Here is an 18,278-nt window from a genome sequence, read left to right on the forward strand (position 1 = left end):
TACATGGATTCTTGTTTTTTCAGCTTTTGAAAAATAAACCTCGCCTTTTGTTTCTTTTTTAAACCTGCTTCCTCCTCAATCTGCATTTGGGTCTTATTTTTCCCCAACCGTGACACCAAGTTTCACATGGATGGTAAGAAGCCTAAAAACATGTACACTAAAAAAGGTAGAACATTCTTAAAAAAGTACTTTACAAATACGCAGAAGTTTTCTTGTTAAAGTCAAGGCTATATTCACTCATCCACATGCCCTTTGTACTAAAAGTATCAAAACAAAAAACAAAACTTAAACAGTGTTGTTTGACTCAAACATTTGGATATCCGTGAGGCATCCATAGGTAGAATCAGACCGGAGAACAGAGGCGAGCAGCCGCAGGTAGCACTGCTGTGAGAGTGGGGCAAACATCTCTAAATAGCCTCCACAGAACAAGAGGCTCCCCAGAGAGGAGAGTCTTTCTTTGGTTTCTCGTACATGGATGGATGCTGGTTCTTCTTCAAAGTAAAGTGCTGACACAATAAAGTCAGGAGAAGATTCTGCACATCTATAAGGGGAGGCAGAGAGCGTCATGATCTTTTATGCAGGCCTATTGTCTGAGCTCCATCAACGCTCCCTTCTCAGATACTCACAGAAGATCGTAGTTTTGCTTCCTGTTTTCAAAAATATATGGATTGTATCTCCTTCTGTAAGTATCACAAAAATAGACATTATGCAGCATTAGCCAGGGAACTTCTCATCTCCCAAAAGAGCGCAGGTAGACCTCGGTTAATCTTGCTGCTTGTGATTGATGCATACATTTAACCTCAGTGTTTAGCTCAGTTTGAACCCAGAGGTCTCCTCACAGAGCAAGGACATCTGGCAGAACCCACTCACAATCAATATGAGCATTATGTAAATGTAGCGGCTCTGCTCAGGACTCATTTAGGGTTATACAAACAGTAAATATGTGTGTGTGTGTGTGTCAGAGGGTTTTCTAAAGGAATAAACCAGGAATACTGAAATGTCCCAGAATGCAAACGTGTTTTCTGTCCCAGTTAAACTATGAAAACACTCAGCAAATACATATAGGAATACTTTTGGAAGCACAAGGCTTGACATTTTTGCTTATTTTCTTAAATGTCAATAACGGCCCATTTAATAAAAGGAAAATACCAGCACACAGGAGAGCAGCAGTTGGAGAGAAGTGTTTTAAAAGCAGAGGGGAATTTGGGGGGAAAGTAATTTATTACAGTGAGTTAGCGTTGCATAACTCCCTGCGTTGGCCTTATAGCAGAACAATGTGTCTCATTTGGGGGGAACACTAATTAGCTGGAAAAGAAACTGGGATGAAATTAAGTTAAAATGGATGTTCGAGGCTGTGAATCGCCCTCTGCCACCTCTTGGTAAACTCAATTACATCAGGGTTTTTAGGTGAATGCATTTATCTCAGTGGGGCATACATTATAGAGCAGTGAGTTTTTTAGTCTTCAGAAAACAAGTCAATCAAGTATGGAGGAAAAGGCGAAAAAAAAGCCTTATTTCCTGTCACATGGACCCAGGATCGACTTCAGGAGGGCAATTAAATGCTCAATCTCTGCAGCACCATGAATAATTAAGGTCTTAAGAGTAGATGTACACATGCTAAGTGTAATGTCACTGTGTGCAAAGGAAAGGAAAAGTCTATAGATAGTTATTTTTAAACATCCTAGAGTCAATAGAGTTGTTTTTTATACTTAGAAATGATTAAAACATTGTTGTTTCCGTTTTCCAAGGTTTAGAAAAGCATTTAAAGCTGCTAACGGATATTCTCAAAGATAGGTCCCCTTTAATGTTTGTGGGTTTAAGGTGTTGTATCACTTTGACAGTGATACAACACCTTAAACCCACAAACATTAAAGGGGACCTATCATGCTAAATGCACTTTTTAATGTATTTTATATATAAATATGTGTCTCACGCAGCGTCAGAAAATAAAACCCTCTCTCTTTTCCTCCGTACCCAAATCTTTTAAAAACGGGTGTACAACGAGCGGATACAGATTTGCTGCCGATCTGATGTCAAATCGGCAGGGGACCTACAGAAAGTTGCTGTCAGAAACAATGCCTGACGTGTTTTGGACGTAATCTCGTCTTTGTTTACATTAGCAAGCCTCGCTAACACTCAGAGCTAACCTGTACTGTAGAGCACATGTGTTTAAAAAGCAGGAAATAAAAAAAGAACTCACCTTGTGATAAACATGCGAGAAAAAGACATTTGAGCTCCATAACTGTTTCAGAAATAATCTTTGATGTGGTTTACAACAGGATGGCGTTTTATCACTGCAGAATTTAAATTTATCTCCGGTAGAATTCTGATCAGGCATTNCTCGGGCCTCATCACTCCACAGATTTACAAAGAACATTGAGTGATGATTGGATAACTATCCCCCGAGCCTACAGGTGGAAGCTGGGGTGGAAGCTGGGGTGGTGGTGGGGCAGGCGAGTAGCAGCAACATGAAACACAGCAGCAGCAGCATAGCGAGGCAGAGGCAGGAAGACCTGGCAGCTTCAATAGAGCGCCATGTTTAGGAGAATGTGTTTGGTTGGTTGTGAGAGGGACGAGGTGCGTCACATGTTAATGTATCATTGGTGCTCGAGTTGACTGCCTGAACTAGCTCGCAGGCTTCACCCCATTTAATATCTATCACAGTGAACTTTCTTGCTGCGTTATTATTTTGTAAAGTTATTCCTTGAAGAACGCTATGATTCTTTAAATGTGCTCTTAGTTTTGTTCTAGTAAACTCTAATGTTGAACAATTGGTAGGAGCTATAGGAAGAAAATAAGCAACCATTGTACTGTCTATGCTGCAGAAATGAAGATGTGAAGTTATTTTTAATGCGTTAAAAAGAATTCAAGCTGTTGGCATTCAAATTTTGGACGGTATAATTTATATTTAAGGGTATCTATTATCAGAAAAGGAATATAATACTCAGAAATATGCTTCATTCATGTATAATCATCTGAAAATAAGACTGATCACTGGACATTTAACATACAATCATGTTTTTTTTATTTTCCTGCTGCAGGAAAAAAAGGTATTTCGTCTTAGAAAAACAAACTATGTAAAGGATAATGTTGAACTTAATTATTCACATTATTTCGATATTGGGCTATAACACACAATTATGCGTATGACACATCAGATCCTCTTAGTTGGTGGTAATTTGAGACAGTTCAGATAACACAGAATATCACACACCTCATTCCCAGGCAGTTCAAACTATTATATCTGAACCAACAACATCATTATGTAGAGTTTGACTTGACTTTAACTCTGCCATTGACTTTTTCCTCTCCTCAGGCCTGCAGACCCCCATCCTGTATTTGAATAAGACTTCGCCCTATGGGAGTGAGGAGTTCACTGCCTCCTGCAGCGCTCCGGAGGAAAAAGGATCCCTCATCTTCCGTTTTTTCCAGAAATTAAGGAATGGAACGATTCGGAAGATAAAGCAGCCAGCGCCCACCGGGAACTCAGCAGAGACCACGCTAGTCCTGAGGGTGATTGGAGACAGCCATCTGTACTGTGACTATGAGGTCAACTTAGTTTCTGGGGTCAGACTCTCCAACAGCAGCGATGAGATTCCAGTGATAGTCAGAGGTGATTGTCTTCTACTGCAGTGATTCTCAAATGGGGGTACGCGGAACTCTAGGGGTACGTTGGGGTACTGCAGGGGGTACGTGAGATTTAAAAAACAAAACAAAAAAAAGTTAATAAAAAAAATACCATGAATGATTACAAAGATAATCTTAGTACAATAAGTTAAATAGAAAACACAATTGTATATAAAATATTCCTAGAACCACCAAGGGGGTCCTCATAAACATGTCAAATTTGTGTATTGTATTTTATAGTTTTGCATAATATATCATTTTGTTCATTGGTTTGTTAAACAGATATTACTTCAGTTGAAAAACTCCTTGGAAAAATCAGTTTTAAAAAAATGTCGTTATTTTTTTTCATGCATAAAATGAAAATATCTTTAGTTTTAATGCATGCATGAATGAGTTAATACATCACACACTGAAGGAACATCACTATATTGGAATTATTTATATAGGCTTTTTCGATCAAAAATGTTCGGGGTCGGTCAGGGGGTACTCGGCTGAGAAAATGTTTCAAAGGGGGTACATTACTGAAAAAAGTTTGAGAACCACTGTTCTACTGTATGTCTCCACAAGAAAATCTGATTGATAAAAGAAATGTGTTTGATTGACTTACATGCGTTGTTGTGTCTTGCAGAACTCTATATTTCCCCGATCATGAACGTGCTGCCCTCCCTTGAGGTCTATGAGGGTGAGGTCATAGAGGTGGTCTGCAAAGTGGTGAATCCACCCAAGAACGTTGAGGTTTTCCTGACAAGAGACAGGAGGATCCTCAAGCAGGCCCCAGTTAGCCTCATTCATCGATTCACCGCAAAAGAAGGTGACTCTGGGGAGCTTGTGTGCAAGGCGGAGTGGGGCAATGTGCACAAAGAAACCTATAAAACCATCAAAGTCAAAGGCAAGGACTGCATAACAGTTAGTTGAGAGATAACTTATACGACATTAAGTTATTTAAATCTATCAACTCCTTAACACGTTTAAGTATAATGCTTTTTTTTACTCTCCCTCTCCAACAGAGCTGTTTTCAAAGCCACAGCTGACAGTGGAGCCCGTCGACATTTTTGAGGGAGACCACTTCCAGCTGACCTGCTCTGTCTCCATTTATGTTCCCGAGAAGATCAGCAACGAAAGCATCAAGTTCTCCATCTACAAACATCACAAAGAAATCATCTCTTCAGACACTTACAAGGCTGTGGCGCAGCCTTCTGAAAACGGCAACTACACCTGCAAAGCCCATGCCACTTCCCTCACACATATAAAAGAAAGCCAAAAAGTTGTTGTTAAAGCGAAAGGTGAGTCATCACGAGCAGGAAATTGAGCATACTGCCTGTTTGGGCTTAGAGGAAGTGGACATTTTAATACAATGTGCAGATATTTTTATTTGATTCTTGCCTTTGTTTACGTTTTGGATGAAGCATCTACAAAAATGTAACCCTCATCATTGATATTTAAGTAAGAACATTTTGTAGGTGAAGTTGATGGATAGATAGATAGATAGATAGATAGATAGATAGATAGATAGATAGATAGATAGATAGATAGATAGATAGATAGATAGAAGTAGTGGTAGTAGCAGTAGTAATATAAGTAGTAGTAGTAACTTTAGTAGCTTCAGCAGTAGTAGTGGTAGTAGTAGTATTAGTAGTAGCAGTAGTAACTTTAGTAGCTTCAGCAGTGGTAGTGTAGTAGTAGTAGTAGTAGTAGCAGTAGTAGTAATATAAGTAGTAGTGGTAGTAGCAGTAGTAATATAAGTAGTAGTATTCTTCTAGTGCTTTTGACATTATGTGTCTTTGCATGGAAAGGAAGCAACACTACAATTTGCTGTTAACTTTCGTTATGTTTTATATGAAGCAATACAACCTTATTTTCTATGCTAACATTAGCGTTTATAGCTCCTAAGTATCTCCTCACAGTGCTGCAGGCCCGGCTCCTAACTCTTGTTTATCTGTGTCGTGTTCCTTTCTGTTGCTCTGACTAACTGGCTAGTTATCTTGTCCCCAGTTCCTGTTTCCAAGCCCATGCTGAGTGTGGTGGGGGGGACGCTGGTGTTGGGAAAGCACTTCCAGCTGCTCTGCCACAGCGACAACGGCACCCTGCCCATCACCTACACCCTGCTCTTCCCCGAGAGCCAGAACACGGTCGCCGTGGTGAACAATCCGGGGGAGCGTGCCATCTTTAACTCCTCAGCCATCTACAAGACTTTGGTCCTCAACAACTTCCTATGCCACGCAAAAAACAGCCAAGGAAGACCTCCAGAGGTGGGGTTAGGGCAGCAGCTGCTCCGCTCACACATCATAGGTGAGTGGAGTGACGCCTCATTCAAACAAGTTGATGTTAACATTGGAGACTGTAGAACCAGTAGTGGAAAAAAAAAAATGTTGTAGGTACTTGTACTTCACTTGAATATATATATTCATGTTATGCTACTTTATACTTTAGCTTTACCACATTTTGGTGGCAATTCTTTACTTTTTTTTACAATTTCAGTTAATAACTACTTTGCAGGTATGGATTGATAATACAGAATATAAATGAAACGATAAAGCATTATGTATTATTAGATGTTAAACTACCCAGCAGTATATCAAGTCATTTAAATAATCCCAACATTTCAAAGGGCAACATTGACATTAATGCATTAATAATAATGATAACACAAATATTTATTATTTTGAAATCTGATTATGATTATTATAATTATGACTTTTACTGTACTTTTATCTTATTACATTTAGAATGCAGGACTTTTACAGTGTAGTACTTCTACTTTTACTCAAGTAGAAGATCTGAGTAGTTCTTCCACCTCTGTGTAGGACTAACTTTACATTTAATCTCGTGCAGAGCCTGTCTCAAAACCAGTGTTGACCACGCTGCCCGGCGCGGGGGACATCTCCGAGGGACAGGACGTGACTCTCCTCTGCTCCGTCCAGAGAGGCTCGCCCCCCGTCAGCTACACCTGGTACCACACTGAGACGAAGGGCGCGCTCGCCTCCCAAACCTCCAACAACCTGGAAGGATCCCACAGTATCGGCGATGTCCGAGCGGAGCAGCGGGGGGGATACTACTGTGTGAGCAGCAACCCGGCCAACGAAACCAAACAGAGCCTCACTGTCACCATCACGGGTGTGTTCTAACTTGAGATAGTAGAGATGTTAGCAGAAATAATGGTCAAGGGTGTGATTCATGTTTGTCTATCTCTCTGAACCAAAATGGGATTAAGAGTGTGGTTTTATCACACCAAACACAAAGCCAGAAATAAAAGCCTTATTTAGGAAATTATGCCATTTTAAAGTTACACAGTGTGTCGATATGTCTATAAATGATAATGTTGGTGCTGCTATTTTTATGCCAAATTTAAATTAGGTTATTTTGAGCATTGGCAAAGAAGCTACTATTTGCTAAACCAAGATTGATTTTTATTTCAATTCAGAAAATGCATTTTGTTGGCTTGTTGTGAGACATTTTACAAATCATCTTTACGGTGTTGGATTTCAGTAACCTTGTTCTTTTATCAGACTTATTTGATTAATATTAGGGATATTTTGGGTTAATATCACATATTATTTACAAAATACTAAACTAAATAATAACTACTTAGGCAATGTAAAGTAGCTGCTGGAATTTGAATTATTTCACATTGTTGATTGCTTCACTCTCATCTCAGGGATGATCAGGGATTGAAATGATTAAACATGCATAGCCAGACTTGAAAAGTAAACTATATTAAGAGGAAATGTTTGAGCTTCTGTGACAAAGATTTATTAGCAGTGTTTAATGATCAAATTTAAATCCAATTAATATCCTTGCCATTCAAATGTGTTCTGCAGTGAATATGGCTGGCTGGAAGAAGGGCCTCGTCGCTGTCATGATCGTCTGCATCCTGCTCATACTGGCACTGATCCTCATCGTGGTCTTTAAAAGACGTCTGCTTCTGTTCAAGAGGAGAAGAACCGGCGAGCTGTCAGTGTGAGTATCATTGCTCATGTTCTTATCAAAAATCTGTGTTTTTAAGGGCAAGACATTTCAGAAGCAGGACTAGGTGGTAAGGTGACGCCCGTACAGTTTCCTGTTATAAAAATCTGATTGTGTTTTGCGTCCACTTCTTCTCAGGAAGTCAGCCAGCACCAAGGCGGAGCGGCTGAGCCTCACCCAGGCCGAGGCCAATGACGCTGCTAATGGTAAAATCTGCTGATACAAATACTGAGCTGCAAAACTCAAGATCAAAGGATGGACTTGAAAAACAAATTTAAAATGTTTTTTGGTTGTTTTTTTATTTTTAAAAGAATGAAAGAAGTTGCTCTAGATTTGTAATAACTATTGAGACTGTTGTTTTTTGTCTCTGTTAGTCACCCCAGGCATGATAGGAAAGAGTGTTTGGAGCGAACATGCATCAGGCTCAGGTGAGAAAGTGTTTACTCTGTCTTTCAATCATTTCTGACTTCTCTACACTGCATGTGATACTCAGCATGTGCGTTGTTCCATTTTTTTTTTTTAATGTTTATTCATTTCAAAGCAAATGATACTCAAAAGGGAGTCAATAATGTATTTGTCGGGAATATTTTCAGCTGCACATGTATACAGTGCTCCAGTGAGTATTTACAGATGCAAGACAATGTATTAGTGATTAAACACCCAATGCTTGTTTTACTCTGATACTTCGATCCTGTAATGTCAAACAATATATAAGGTACTGTTTGCCTTGCTTCACAAAGAAAAAATAAATTGAACACTACACTCAAATAATACAATATTAACAGCATTTTTCTTGCCAAATAACCTAATTTGAATGCAAATATGTTTGATTTGATTCAAAATACTATGATGTGTAACTTTTAACTTGATACTGTGTCGTACTGCAGAGTCTGAGGACCAGAGTAGTGTGACCGCTCCAGAAAAGCAGCAAGAACCTCGATACACTGAGGTGCAGCCGATACAGGCAGACCCCAACAGAGGTGAGACCACCACTGAATGTCAATATCATGTGTGGAATAATTAAAAAACAATGCAAAAATAATAATGTGTTTGTTGTTGCCAGCTCCAGTGAAAAAGGGCACAGAGACGGTGTACAGCGAAGTGAGGAAGTCCAAACAAGGTACGACCGTTCAAATCCCACTTACGTTACGCTGTGAGAGAAACAAGGCCAGGAAACAGGATCAGCCCTAACTGTAAACATCTGCATTGTTAGTGAAAGAATGTCCCATTAAAACAGAAGGCCCAGTCTCCAGGTGTCCACTTCCTGCTTTCGTCAAAGAGAACTTCCTGTTCTAACAATCAAAGCCAAACAGTGTGTACATCCGTTCAGACGGAGTGAGCAACTCGCTCCATTGTTCCACGCTCATGGGGAAACTCTCGTCCATTGTTTAGTCATTGGCTCCTAATAACTCCTAGCGGTTTAAATGTCAGCTGTAGGGACGCAAACAATGATGCAGCACAAGTGAAGGGGAAACAACATAATAGGCTGTTTTCTACTTAAAGATGATACTTTGTTGTCGATAAAGACTGTGCATGGTATTGTGAATGTGTGCCACATGATAAGCTCACGGTTTCCTGGGATGTTGGAGCTGTTCAGGGTTGTGATGGGAGTGTTAATGAATGTACAAGCCGCCTTTAATCCTCACACTACTTTTGTTTCCTGAACTCGTCCTCTGCCTTTGTTTCTGCAGGTGCTCCAGAGCAGGCTGATGGTGTAAGTACACAGACACACACACACACACACACACATACACACACACACACACACACACACACACACACACACACACACACACACACACACACACACACACACACGTACTACGTAATTACACCTACAGCGCATGCACACACTACAAAACAAATCAGATGCACACTCATGAATTTTTTATTGTGTGTAGAGAGGAAACTGAACATTCAAATACAATTCATTATTTATGTTATTGCTTTGTACCTTTTTGATAATTCCTTTATAATGACACAAATGTTCTGGAAATAACCATACCATTTGTGAAATACTTTATTATTATTTATGTATTAATAATTTATTTTAATTATTTTATTTTATATTTTCAATATAAAATTATATTTTCAATTTCAATCATTATTATTTTCAAATGATTTTCTCAGGTAAATCTTATTTCTTATCTTCTTATTTATTTCTTATTTTATTCTTTGTCTTCCTGTTTCTGCTTAACACCTTAATTTCCCTACGGGGATCAATAAGGGTTTATCCTGTCTTATCTTATTTTCTAATTATTTCAAACTTAAAAATATTTGTTTTTGTTTCTGTCTCACCATCAAATATGAGTGCAAAACTGATTTTCTTAAAGCCCTGAAATTGGGTTTTTGTTTATCTGTATATTCTCACTTGTTAATCTGTTTAAGACAAACTAGTACACATACAAACACAGGATTTACTTTACACACAGACATCTCTCAGCCAGCAACAGTTTGGTGATCCAGCTCTCTGTCGCTCCTCTCAGGGGTCGTTGGAGTATGCAGAGCTGAATCACGACACGCATCACAGTCACAGTGAGGACCAGGGTAACCATGGTGACCATCACACTGTCCAGGAAGACTACATAGACGAGATTGACGACAACGTTCAAATCCCCATTCCTGACCACGGGGAAGGAAACCCAGACCCAACGCCAGACTGCTAACAAAGCAACAAGAATATTTATTCCCTTTTTCTTAGGAGTCTTTTATTCTGAAAGACCTCAAACAGTGCTTCATGTATTGTAACGCTTTGCAAGGAACATCCCACGCTGTAAATTCACTTGCTTTGTCTTTCATGAGCAAAATAAATAGTTTTTGTTAAGTGAAGTGTTTGTCTCTCATTCTCCGGTAGTTTTGTCTAACCCGAGACAGAGAAAGGAAGTGTGTTGTGTCCGCAAAGGAAAAGACCATCACGTCTGTATCCTTCCACTGGTGGCAGCGCTGACAGAATCTGAATACAGAGAGATGTCTTTGAAGTGGCCAGAGTAGTGAGAAAGTGCATTCATAAACTGTGTGAGATTCACTAAAGGCTTCTCAATTCCCTCGACTCCTCCGCTCGTATCTCCTGTGGGCGGAACTAAGTCACGAGGATAGGAGTCGAGGAGGGGAAATTAGATAATTGAGAAGCCTTTACTGCTTAGTGTTTTAAATTGCTAGAGGCAGCACTGCGTAGAAACATGGCGCCATCTGGCTGTGATCTGGCTCACTGCAAGTAGGACTCTTCACTTTGTTGCCACAGCATCAGCTTCATCACAGTTTCATTTTCCATAATCAGAGCTTTAATTGAATGACATAACATCAATTAATTCCAGGTCGCAAACACACCAGATGTTTCCAAGGTGAATCTCTGGCTAAAGTCAAAGCAGCAGAGGACGATGAAGCACATTAATAATGGACGTCCTTTTTTCTTTTTTTTACAGGAAGCTTTTAGCTCAGAACATTATGTAAATTTGTGCTGAGGCTCGCTGTCTCCTCTCAGACACATCAGTCCCACAACAACAACAACAATAAGAGGAAACTAAATGATAAAGCAATGTGGAGAAACCTACTAGGAACATTGGAAAGAAGAAGTGCATTAGAAAGTTATCTGAAACTATGAATTCGCAGAATACTTCTCTACCGTCAGAGGTGGGAAGCAGGGACAGATTCAAACCAAGTACAGACTCAGTGACACAAAGTGAGATGCACAACAGAAGCATGCAATGGATAAACTATGTAAAACATACATACAATATATGTTTAATTCATGTGTAGCAATACCTTTATTCTGGTAATGTTCATATTACTGTTATTGTGTACTGTCAAAACACTTTGACAAATTATTTTTTGATGCTTTGGCAACACTTTCTTGGAATTGTCACACAGCCCAAATGTATGGGATTAACCTTCCTGTTATCCTTGGTTCAAATTTGTTCCATTTCCAAATGTTTTTATTTCGGAATAAGGTTGTTGTTTTTTGTTAATGCCAGATAAATAACGTGTGGTGTATAACACGTTTGATACACAAGAAAGAAATCCTAATCAGTTTCATTACATTCTGGGTTTTATTTAAATGTATAGCATATGTGGTCTTCCAGGATCACATTTTTAAAATCATTCAACATTTTTGCCTTTTTTAACTTATAGATGAAGTTTCATTTTGTGTAAATGAGCTCTATTGACCGTACATCTCAAAAAGAAGACGGAAGCAAGTCGGAATACGATGGCTTAAAATGTGTTATACAGGTTTGGGCCATTATATATACATGGTTTGTAAAATCGGTAGGACAAAAGTTGCATTGTTGACGGGAAAACAGCACAAAGGTTAAGATGAGCATATTGGATATTGCAAGGCTTATGGCCTTTCCTACTTCCTGTCCCCTACTTCTGCAACCCTTGCACGGACCACAGCCATTTCCAAAATTGCCCTTCATTTTGATCACAACTACACTTTTGTGAAGTCTTGTGACTCCCTCAAGCCTCACCAGGCACATGGCCTGTAGCTGTCACCAGTTAAAAATAAAGTGTGTCACAATTTCCCAGAACTAAGGTTTACTTCTTCAAATAGTTTGATTTGTTAATCCAATATTCCAAATGCTAATTTTACCCAACTCTTCTATCGAATCACTAGCTATTCCTGCTCTAGTGTTAGATTATCATGAACATGACATTTTGTATGAGCCGACCTTTTGAAATCAGTCCCTTTTTATGCAATGCTGGCAGTTATTTCTAAATGAGTGCAAAGCATTCAAATGATCTTTTTCCATGTCTTCATTTAAAATTATTTAAATAATTACTTTTTTTTATTTAAATGGCTTTTTCCGTGACCTTACAAATTGTCTGACCTCTTTCAAATACCTGTAGGTGGGAGGGGTAACAGTGCAATTTCCTGTCATAAGAAAATCAAAACCAGGAATGTGAAAAATGGTTGTATCTCTTAAATCTGCACTCCTTAATAAAGAAAAAAATACATTACATGTTAGAGGCTTTTATCCAAAGCGACTTACTCAATACTGTGGACAATCCCCACAGGAGGTATTTGGGGTGAAGCGTCTTGCCCAGGGACACAACGACATGCTGACTGCAGTGGGGTTTGAAACCTTGGACCCCCTGATCCGAAAATCAAACGCACAACACACAACCCACTGCGCCACACGCCACCCATAAATAAATAAAAGAAAATAAAAACATCTGTAGATATCTTATTTGCGACCGCCATCAGCAGGTGTGCTCGGGCAGGAGGACGCAATTACAAATGTGGAGCTTTGGATGTGAATTCGAGGGCATCCATATTTGAGGGCATGCCCTGGCATCCAGGGCAGTTCACTCAGTTCACGGCAACTGCTGTCGACAGTGCGGATTATGAGGATCTGCGTTTTGACAGGAAGCTTTTAGGAACAGCAGATCGGATCCATGTGGGAATCTGAAACACCTGACACCAGCACCGCTAACTCCGACAGCCTGCCACGGCTCACACGCTTTCATCTCCTTTATTAGCACCGACCAACGCACACACTGTTCATCTTCATTATCTGCCTGCCTGCCCTATACAGTGGTGGAATAGGTACTCAGACTTATTACCTGAGTAAAAGTATGTATGTGTCTATCATAGTTGGTAAAGGTAGAGCTCATTTTAATGAATTTATATAGTTATATTTTATGTATAATTAAATGTAAATATATATTTATAAGTTGGAGAAGGGTTATAAAGAAGCAAAAATGGAAAAGACTCCTTCAAATGTTGCTCAAGTAGGCCTACAGTTCTTTTTTTTTATTCTTTTTTTTTTATATATATTTTTTTTTCAGTTATAAAATAAACAGACATTGCTCTGACAGGGTCAGATAGGAGAGCTGCGGACAGTGAACCGCAATCCTCCTGTCTCCCCTCAAAATCCCCCAGCAGAGAGGCTGCACGCTCCATGTTCAGTAGGTCCAGATACTGGACAAGTACAGTTCTTGTATTTGTACTTCACTACATTTGACCACTGGGTATATTTGCTGATGTGTGCTTGATGCCAGTCGACATAACAGATTGATGGTTCCTCCTCCACCTCTGAGCTTTGTTCACCGCTGCAGTCGTGCTTCATGAATGTGTTATCACACAATATTCTCAGGATTTTCCCCTTTCCCTCGGGCCTCCTAGAGCTCTCACATGCAGAGAGAAAGGTTTGCTTCTCTGCCAGGCATCTATGAATGAATACTGCTTCAGCCCTGAGGTGCCAAAATGAAAACTCACCCCTGCTCTGAGGGTAGGGCCACATTGTACACGACTCATGGCTTATTAATCATGTTACTTAACCCGGAGTCCGGCCTTGACAGGAGGGAACAGCGTATTCTGAACCCCAGAGACCAGACAGGCACTGATAGTGTTAGGAACATCAGCTGAGAAACTCAAACACAAATAGACTGCTGGAGTGTGATTTCACAGTGGGTAGAGAAAAACAGCCTGATCTTGTTTTGGTTTTTATTTGTTGTGCCTTTGACCAAAAGACGAAACTACAACATATTTAACACCAGTTTAAAGGGGGCCTATCATTATTTTTTAGGGGTTTCCCTTTCCTTTAGTGTTTTATATAGGTTTTTTGTGCACGTAAATGCTTTTTAAAAGGCTCAAATTTGTGCCAGAGGGAGTTTCTCTACACCCCCCCCCTTGCCTGAAACCATGGATGTAATAAGAGAACTAAACAACTCTCATAGGAAGCAACAAGGTGGCACAAAAAGTCGAAATTGCCTGACCCTCTCGAGAGCAAAACGTCACAAACTACCCGTCATGCTAGCCTATCGAGAACAGAAGTACCCGTACGTGGTCTCATAGAGAGAAAAATAACTCTAAGACCCTAAGGCAGGGGTGTCAAACTCAATTTCATCGCGGGCCACATTAGAATTATGGTTGCACTCAAAGGGCCGGTGGTAACTTTAAGACTATATAAATATACATAGATAAATATATATATATATAAAATAATGTATTATTTTACAATATTTCCTCTGCATTGGATTATTATCGGATATGGTAATAACTTCATAATTAACTATACCTGAAAGCATAAGTCTAGTAAGTAATTGCAAGTCTCTTCAGTGTGCATCTCACAAAATGAGATGCATTGTGGGTAGTTATGTAGTTTATGGTGCTCCTGTAAAGCGGCACGTGACCTTATAATAAACGTATTATATTCTTTGCAAGCTCTTGTGGGCCACATCAAATGAAGTGGCGGGCCGGATTTGGCCCCCGGGCCTTGGTTTTGACACCCTTGCCCTAAGGATTCAAATAAGGGCTATACAAGTGTTCATACTGGGTATTATTTTTTGCTGTAAAAATGATTATCCGCTGATTTACAGATGTCTCTTTTGTGGTTGTATTACCACCGTTTGGCCACTACGACATGTTGCTTCAGCGTCTGAAACACCTCCATTGGACTCCTTTGTTTTCTTCCATAACATAGTGACATCACTATGTAACACTCACGCTTCCATTGGCTAACACTCAGACACATTGTAAGTGAAATACCAAGGGGCGGGACATCTCTAAGCGGTTTGACCAATTGACCGATCAGACAGAGGGTGAAAAGAGGTGCTGCAGCACAGGCAGTGTGAGACAAAAAAGAACTTTTTGAACATTAATGCCTGGAAACATGTAGGGGCACAAAATACAAATATGAACTCAAATGAGCATAGTATGCCTTTTTTAATCAGTGTATTTGCTACAGCTAAAATACTAAGTGTGAGATGTACTGGGGGAGAAGTGCTTTGAGGGCATTCTGGTTGAGAAATCGTACCCTTTGCCCAAGGATGGTGTTGTTCTTCCTTCAGATCATAACTGTGTCAGTCAAGGAAAAAATTGAGGATTTACTACTGTTCCCAGAGCCACGCTGAGGTCATGTACCCTGACGGACATTTAGGGCTCCTGTTACAAGTACACCCACCCCCAGAGTAGTACTGTCACATGATCAGTGCCCATGCCACAACTGTGAGCTCAATATTTTCTATTGAATGTGATTATTTTCAAATATGTTGGTGCTTACTGCTTACTCTCTGGTTTTTGAAGCCAATTTTGTCTTACTTTGTTCACTTTCATATGTTTTACATTAAATGAAAAATAAAAACAAGCTTAAACATTTCTTGGTGAAAACGTTTTTTCTCTTTAATTGATTATTATTACACTGACTTTTTATATTCAAGGGTTAAAAGTATATCTGTACTATTCTTATGAGGAACCTCTAAGTATAATCTGTTGCACTGACAAAGTAAATTCCAAACTGGTTGAAACCATCCATCATTCCGGCACATAGGGACAGCACCTGGATAATGCAATATGAGAAGACTTTTTTTAAACCAACTTTCAAATGTTCACAAAATAGCTTGTGAAGTGCCCAGATGGGGTAATTGTCTACTTTTCCCCTCTCTGAGCCAACTGTTGTGTCACTATTTGTTGGCAAAAATGGCATGACATTTCAGTTATAGTTGTATTTTTTAGATGTATTGTGTTGCTCATTAAAAAATATATTTGTAAGGCCCTCAAAAGACCAGGGAGGTCCAAAGACACTGTTTATATCTTAACGTGCAGGTCCAGCTCTGCTCATGGTACCAGTGGTGTGGTAACTGGTACCAGTGGCTTGGTTTTGTACTGTAAGAGTGATGGATGTGTTTTACGGGCCCAGTAGAGTCCTCGCTCTTTATTACGGCACGTACGTGGTTTGTGTCCCCGCCTCGAAACCCGATCCAGCTCCTCCCATATCTGGAGCACAACTCCTCCACTGCTATTGGCTGCTGAGCTAAAATTAGCATATTGACCCCAGTGAAATGCATTCTGGGAATATCCTCGCTTTGACTTGGCCTTATGGGGCCAGTGCTGTTTGTGGCCTTCAGATGCAGCAATGAGGTCATCGTCTAGACTCTACTCGCTCCTGCAGATGAGCATGAGGGATCTTCTCAGCCACCCTCTAGTTATCCTAAATGTATCTTGGATTTCACTTCAATCCGTTACAGGACAGTTTGTAAAGGCAGAACATAGATTTAGAGCTAAGTCATTGGAATGAAATCACTGTTACAAATAACCAGTAAAGTAATTTCATCTAAATATAAATACCTAAGACAATGACCTCATCCTGCAGAATGGTCCATACCAGAATCACATGTTGATGCATCAATATATTTTTAATGTTGCAGGTGAAGTGGGGCTATTTACTTGTTGTAAAGCTTTATTACAGACACAAAAAATCATCATTTATCAGCTCAAGTATATTTCTTATTAATTTTCAAGGCAGAAAAATACAAATGTCAAGGACTAATTAGTTGAGAAATGTTCAATTCATGTTTTAGTACAGGCATTTGTATTTTCCATACAAGTTTTAGGGGTATGTGCTGGGACAAAGAGGATGAGTGCCTGCAGATTGTGCACTGATATTATTTGGGAAAGGTAATTATTTATGCAAGTAATATAACACAGGTGTTAGAATAATCCTGCATCTGTCACAGTGGTTCCCTGGTGGAAGTAAAGATCAAGTGAGTAAAGCTTAAGCTATTATATTTAACAGTATGCTTTTGACTCTTGTCATTGACAGGCATGCCACATGTCACTGAGCTGAATGCCATTGTGTGAAAGTGTGATACTCCATTGTCCTTCATGTGCTGCGTAAAGGTTAGATTGTAAGGAGGTCCACCTGCTCCCTGTCCTTCCTCTTAAATTGCTTAAGCTAGCACAGATCCGGGACATTAATTAATTGCAACCTTGTACAACCTGCTCTCAGCAAACACACCGGGGCAGGGAAGGTTCCCGTCCTCTCCTTCATGGCCGAAACACACAGCCTCATTGTGCGATCAACACATCAGGCCCACGTATGCACAACTTTTAACCTCTGAGCTCCTTTTCCATGGGTGTAGTCTCCGGCTGAGGTAACCCTATCCTCACACAAACACTCAGCCAGCCTTGGTGCAACTCCCTCTCCCCTCACTGCTAAGTCCGAGCCCCGCTGCTCTCGCTGAGTCCTGGACAGCTGCTGCGCCTGTTTACGGCCTTCACCTCTCTGCCGGGCAGCGGCCCTCAGGCATGGTCATATCAGCACAAGTGCCTCTCAATGGGGAAGCTTTTTTCCCCTCCCTGGTCCAATGGATGGACTGCAAATAACTATTATAAACAGTCTATAAATGATTGTAACCTTCTCCCGAGACGGTTTATTCAAAGCTATACTGGAAGCCTTTTGATTCTGGGTCACTGGGAAATGTTAGACTGTAATGTGTTTATGAGGAGATATGTGCGGTCCAGCAGTGCATGGGTTCAAAAGCTCTGACCTTTGTTATGCCAACATTTAGACACGGCCTGAGCAATTATACTCCTCTTGGAACAAAAAGCACATTTACACTCCCAGTGTGAAGCCTGCAGAGTTCACTCAGACACACCAGTCTGCACCTGCTATTAAATGATTTAGAAATATGTTGGTAACTACAGCTCATACGACCTGAAAACCAGATTAATTGTTCATTATTCTGCAGAACACAATACACATCTGATGTTTAAGATCACTACAGCCTTCTGTGACCATAAGTCCATGGGATCAGAAATAAAAATGTGATCCCAGATATAAAATAACTGACTTTAAGCTCTAATGGAACTCTTAAGGCTTAACACTTACACTAAATCTAAATCTGGGGGCGGGGGTAATGCAAAATGTGTCCAAAGATGCCTAGAATTTTTATAGAATTGTGTTAAA

The 18,278-nt window shown here is 40.0% G+C and overlaps 1 protein-coding gene across 1 annotated transcript; it reads left to right on the top strand.

Annotated features, from left to right (window-relative positions):
- The first annotated feature begins 126 nt into the window (after positions 1 to 126).
- On the top strand, positions 127 to 10,414 carry pecam1a (platelet and endothelial cell adhesion molecule 1a). The gene is made up of 13 exons (XM_010774741.1): positions 127 to 133; positions 3,317 to 3,613; positions 4,256 to 4,516; positions 4,635 to 4,910; positions 5,620 to 5,916; positions 6,460 to 6,741; positions 7,446 to 7,584; positions 7,729 to 7,796; positions 7,965 to 8,018; positions 8,478 to 8,570; positions 8,654 to 8,710; positions 9,282 to 9,304; positions 10,023 to 10,414. Exons 1-13 carry the CDS (start codon positions 127 to 129, stop codon positions 10,254 to 10,256), a joined length of 2,088 nt encoding a protein of 695 aa, XP_010773043.1. The 3' UTR covers positions 10,257 to 10,414.
- Positions 10,415 to 18,278: the final 7,864 nt, after the last annotated feature.

This window comes from Notothenia coriiceps, unplaced genomic scaffold (genome assembly GCF_000735185.1).
Source record: "Notothenia coriiceps isolate Sejong01 unplaced genomic scaffold, NC01 NC01_scaffold00014516, whole genome shotgun sequence".
Taxonomy (NCBI): Eukaryota; Metazoa; Chordata; class Actinopteri; order Perciformes; family Nototheniidae; genus Notothenia; species Notothenia coriiceps.

What these genes read in the sequence shown, in the direction of transcription:
- pecam1a (XM_010774741.1), top strand. An exon ending in GGCCAATGACGCTGCTAATG is followed by an intron (nt 7,797 to 7,964) that starts GTAAAATCTGCT and finishes TGTCTCTGTTAG; the next exon opens with TCACCCCAGGCATGATAGGA. An exon ending in ACAGGCAGACCCCAACAGAG is followed by an intron (nt 8,571 to 8,653) that starts GTGAGACCACCA and finishes TGTTGTTGCCAG; the next exon opens with CTCCAGTGAAAAAGGGCACA.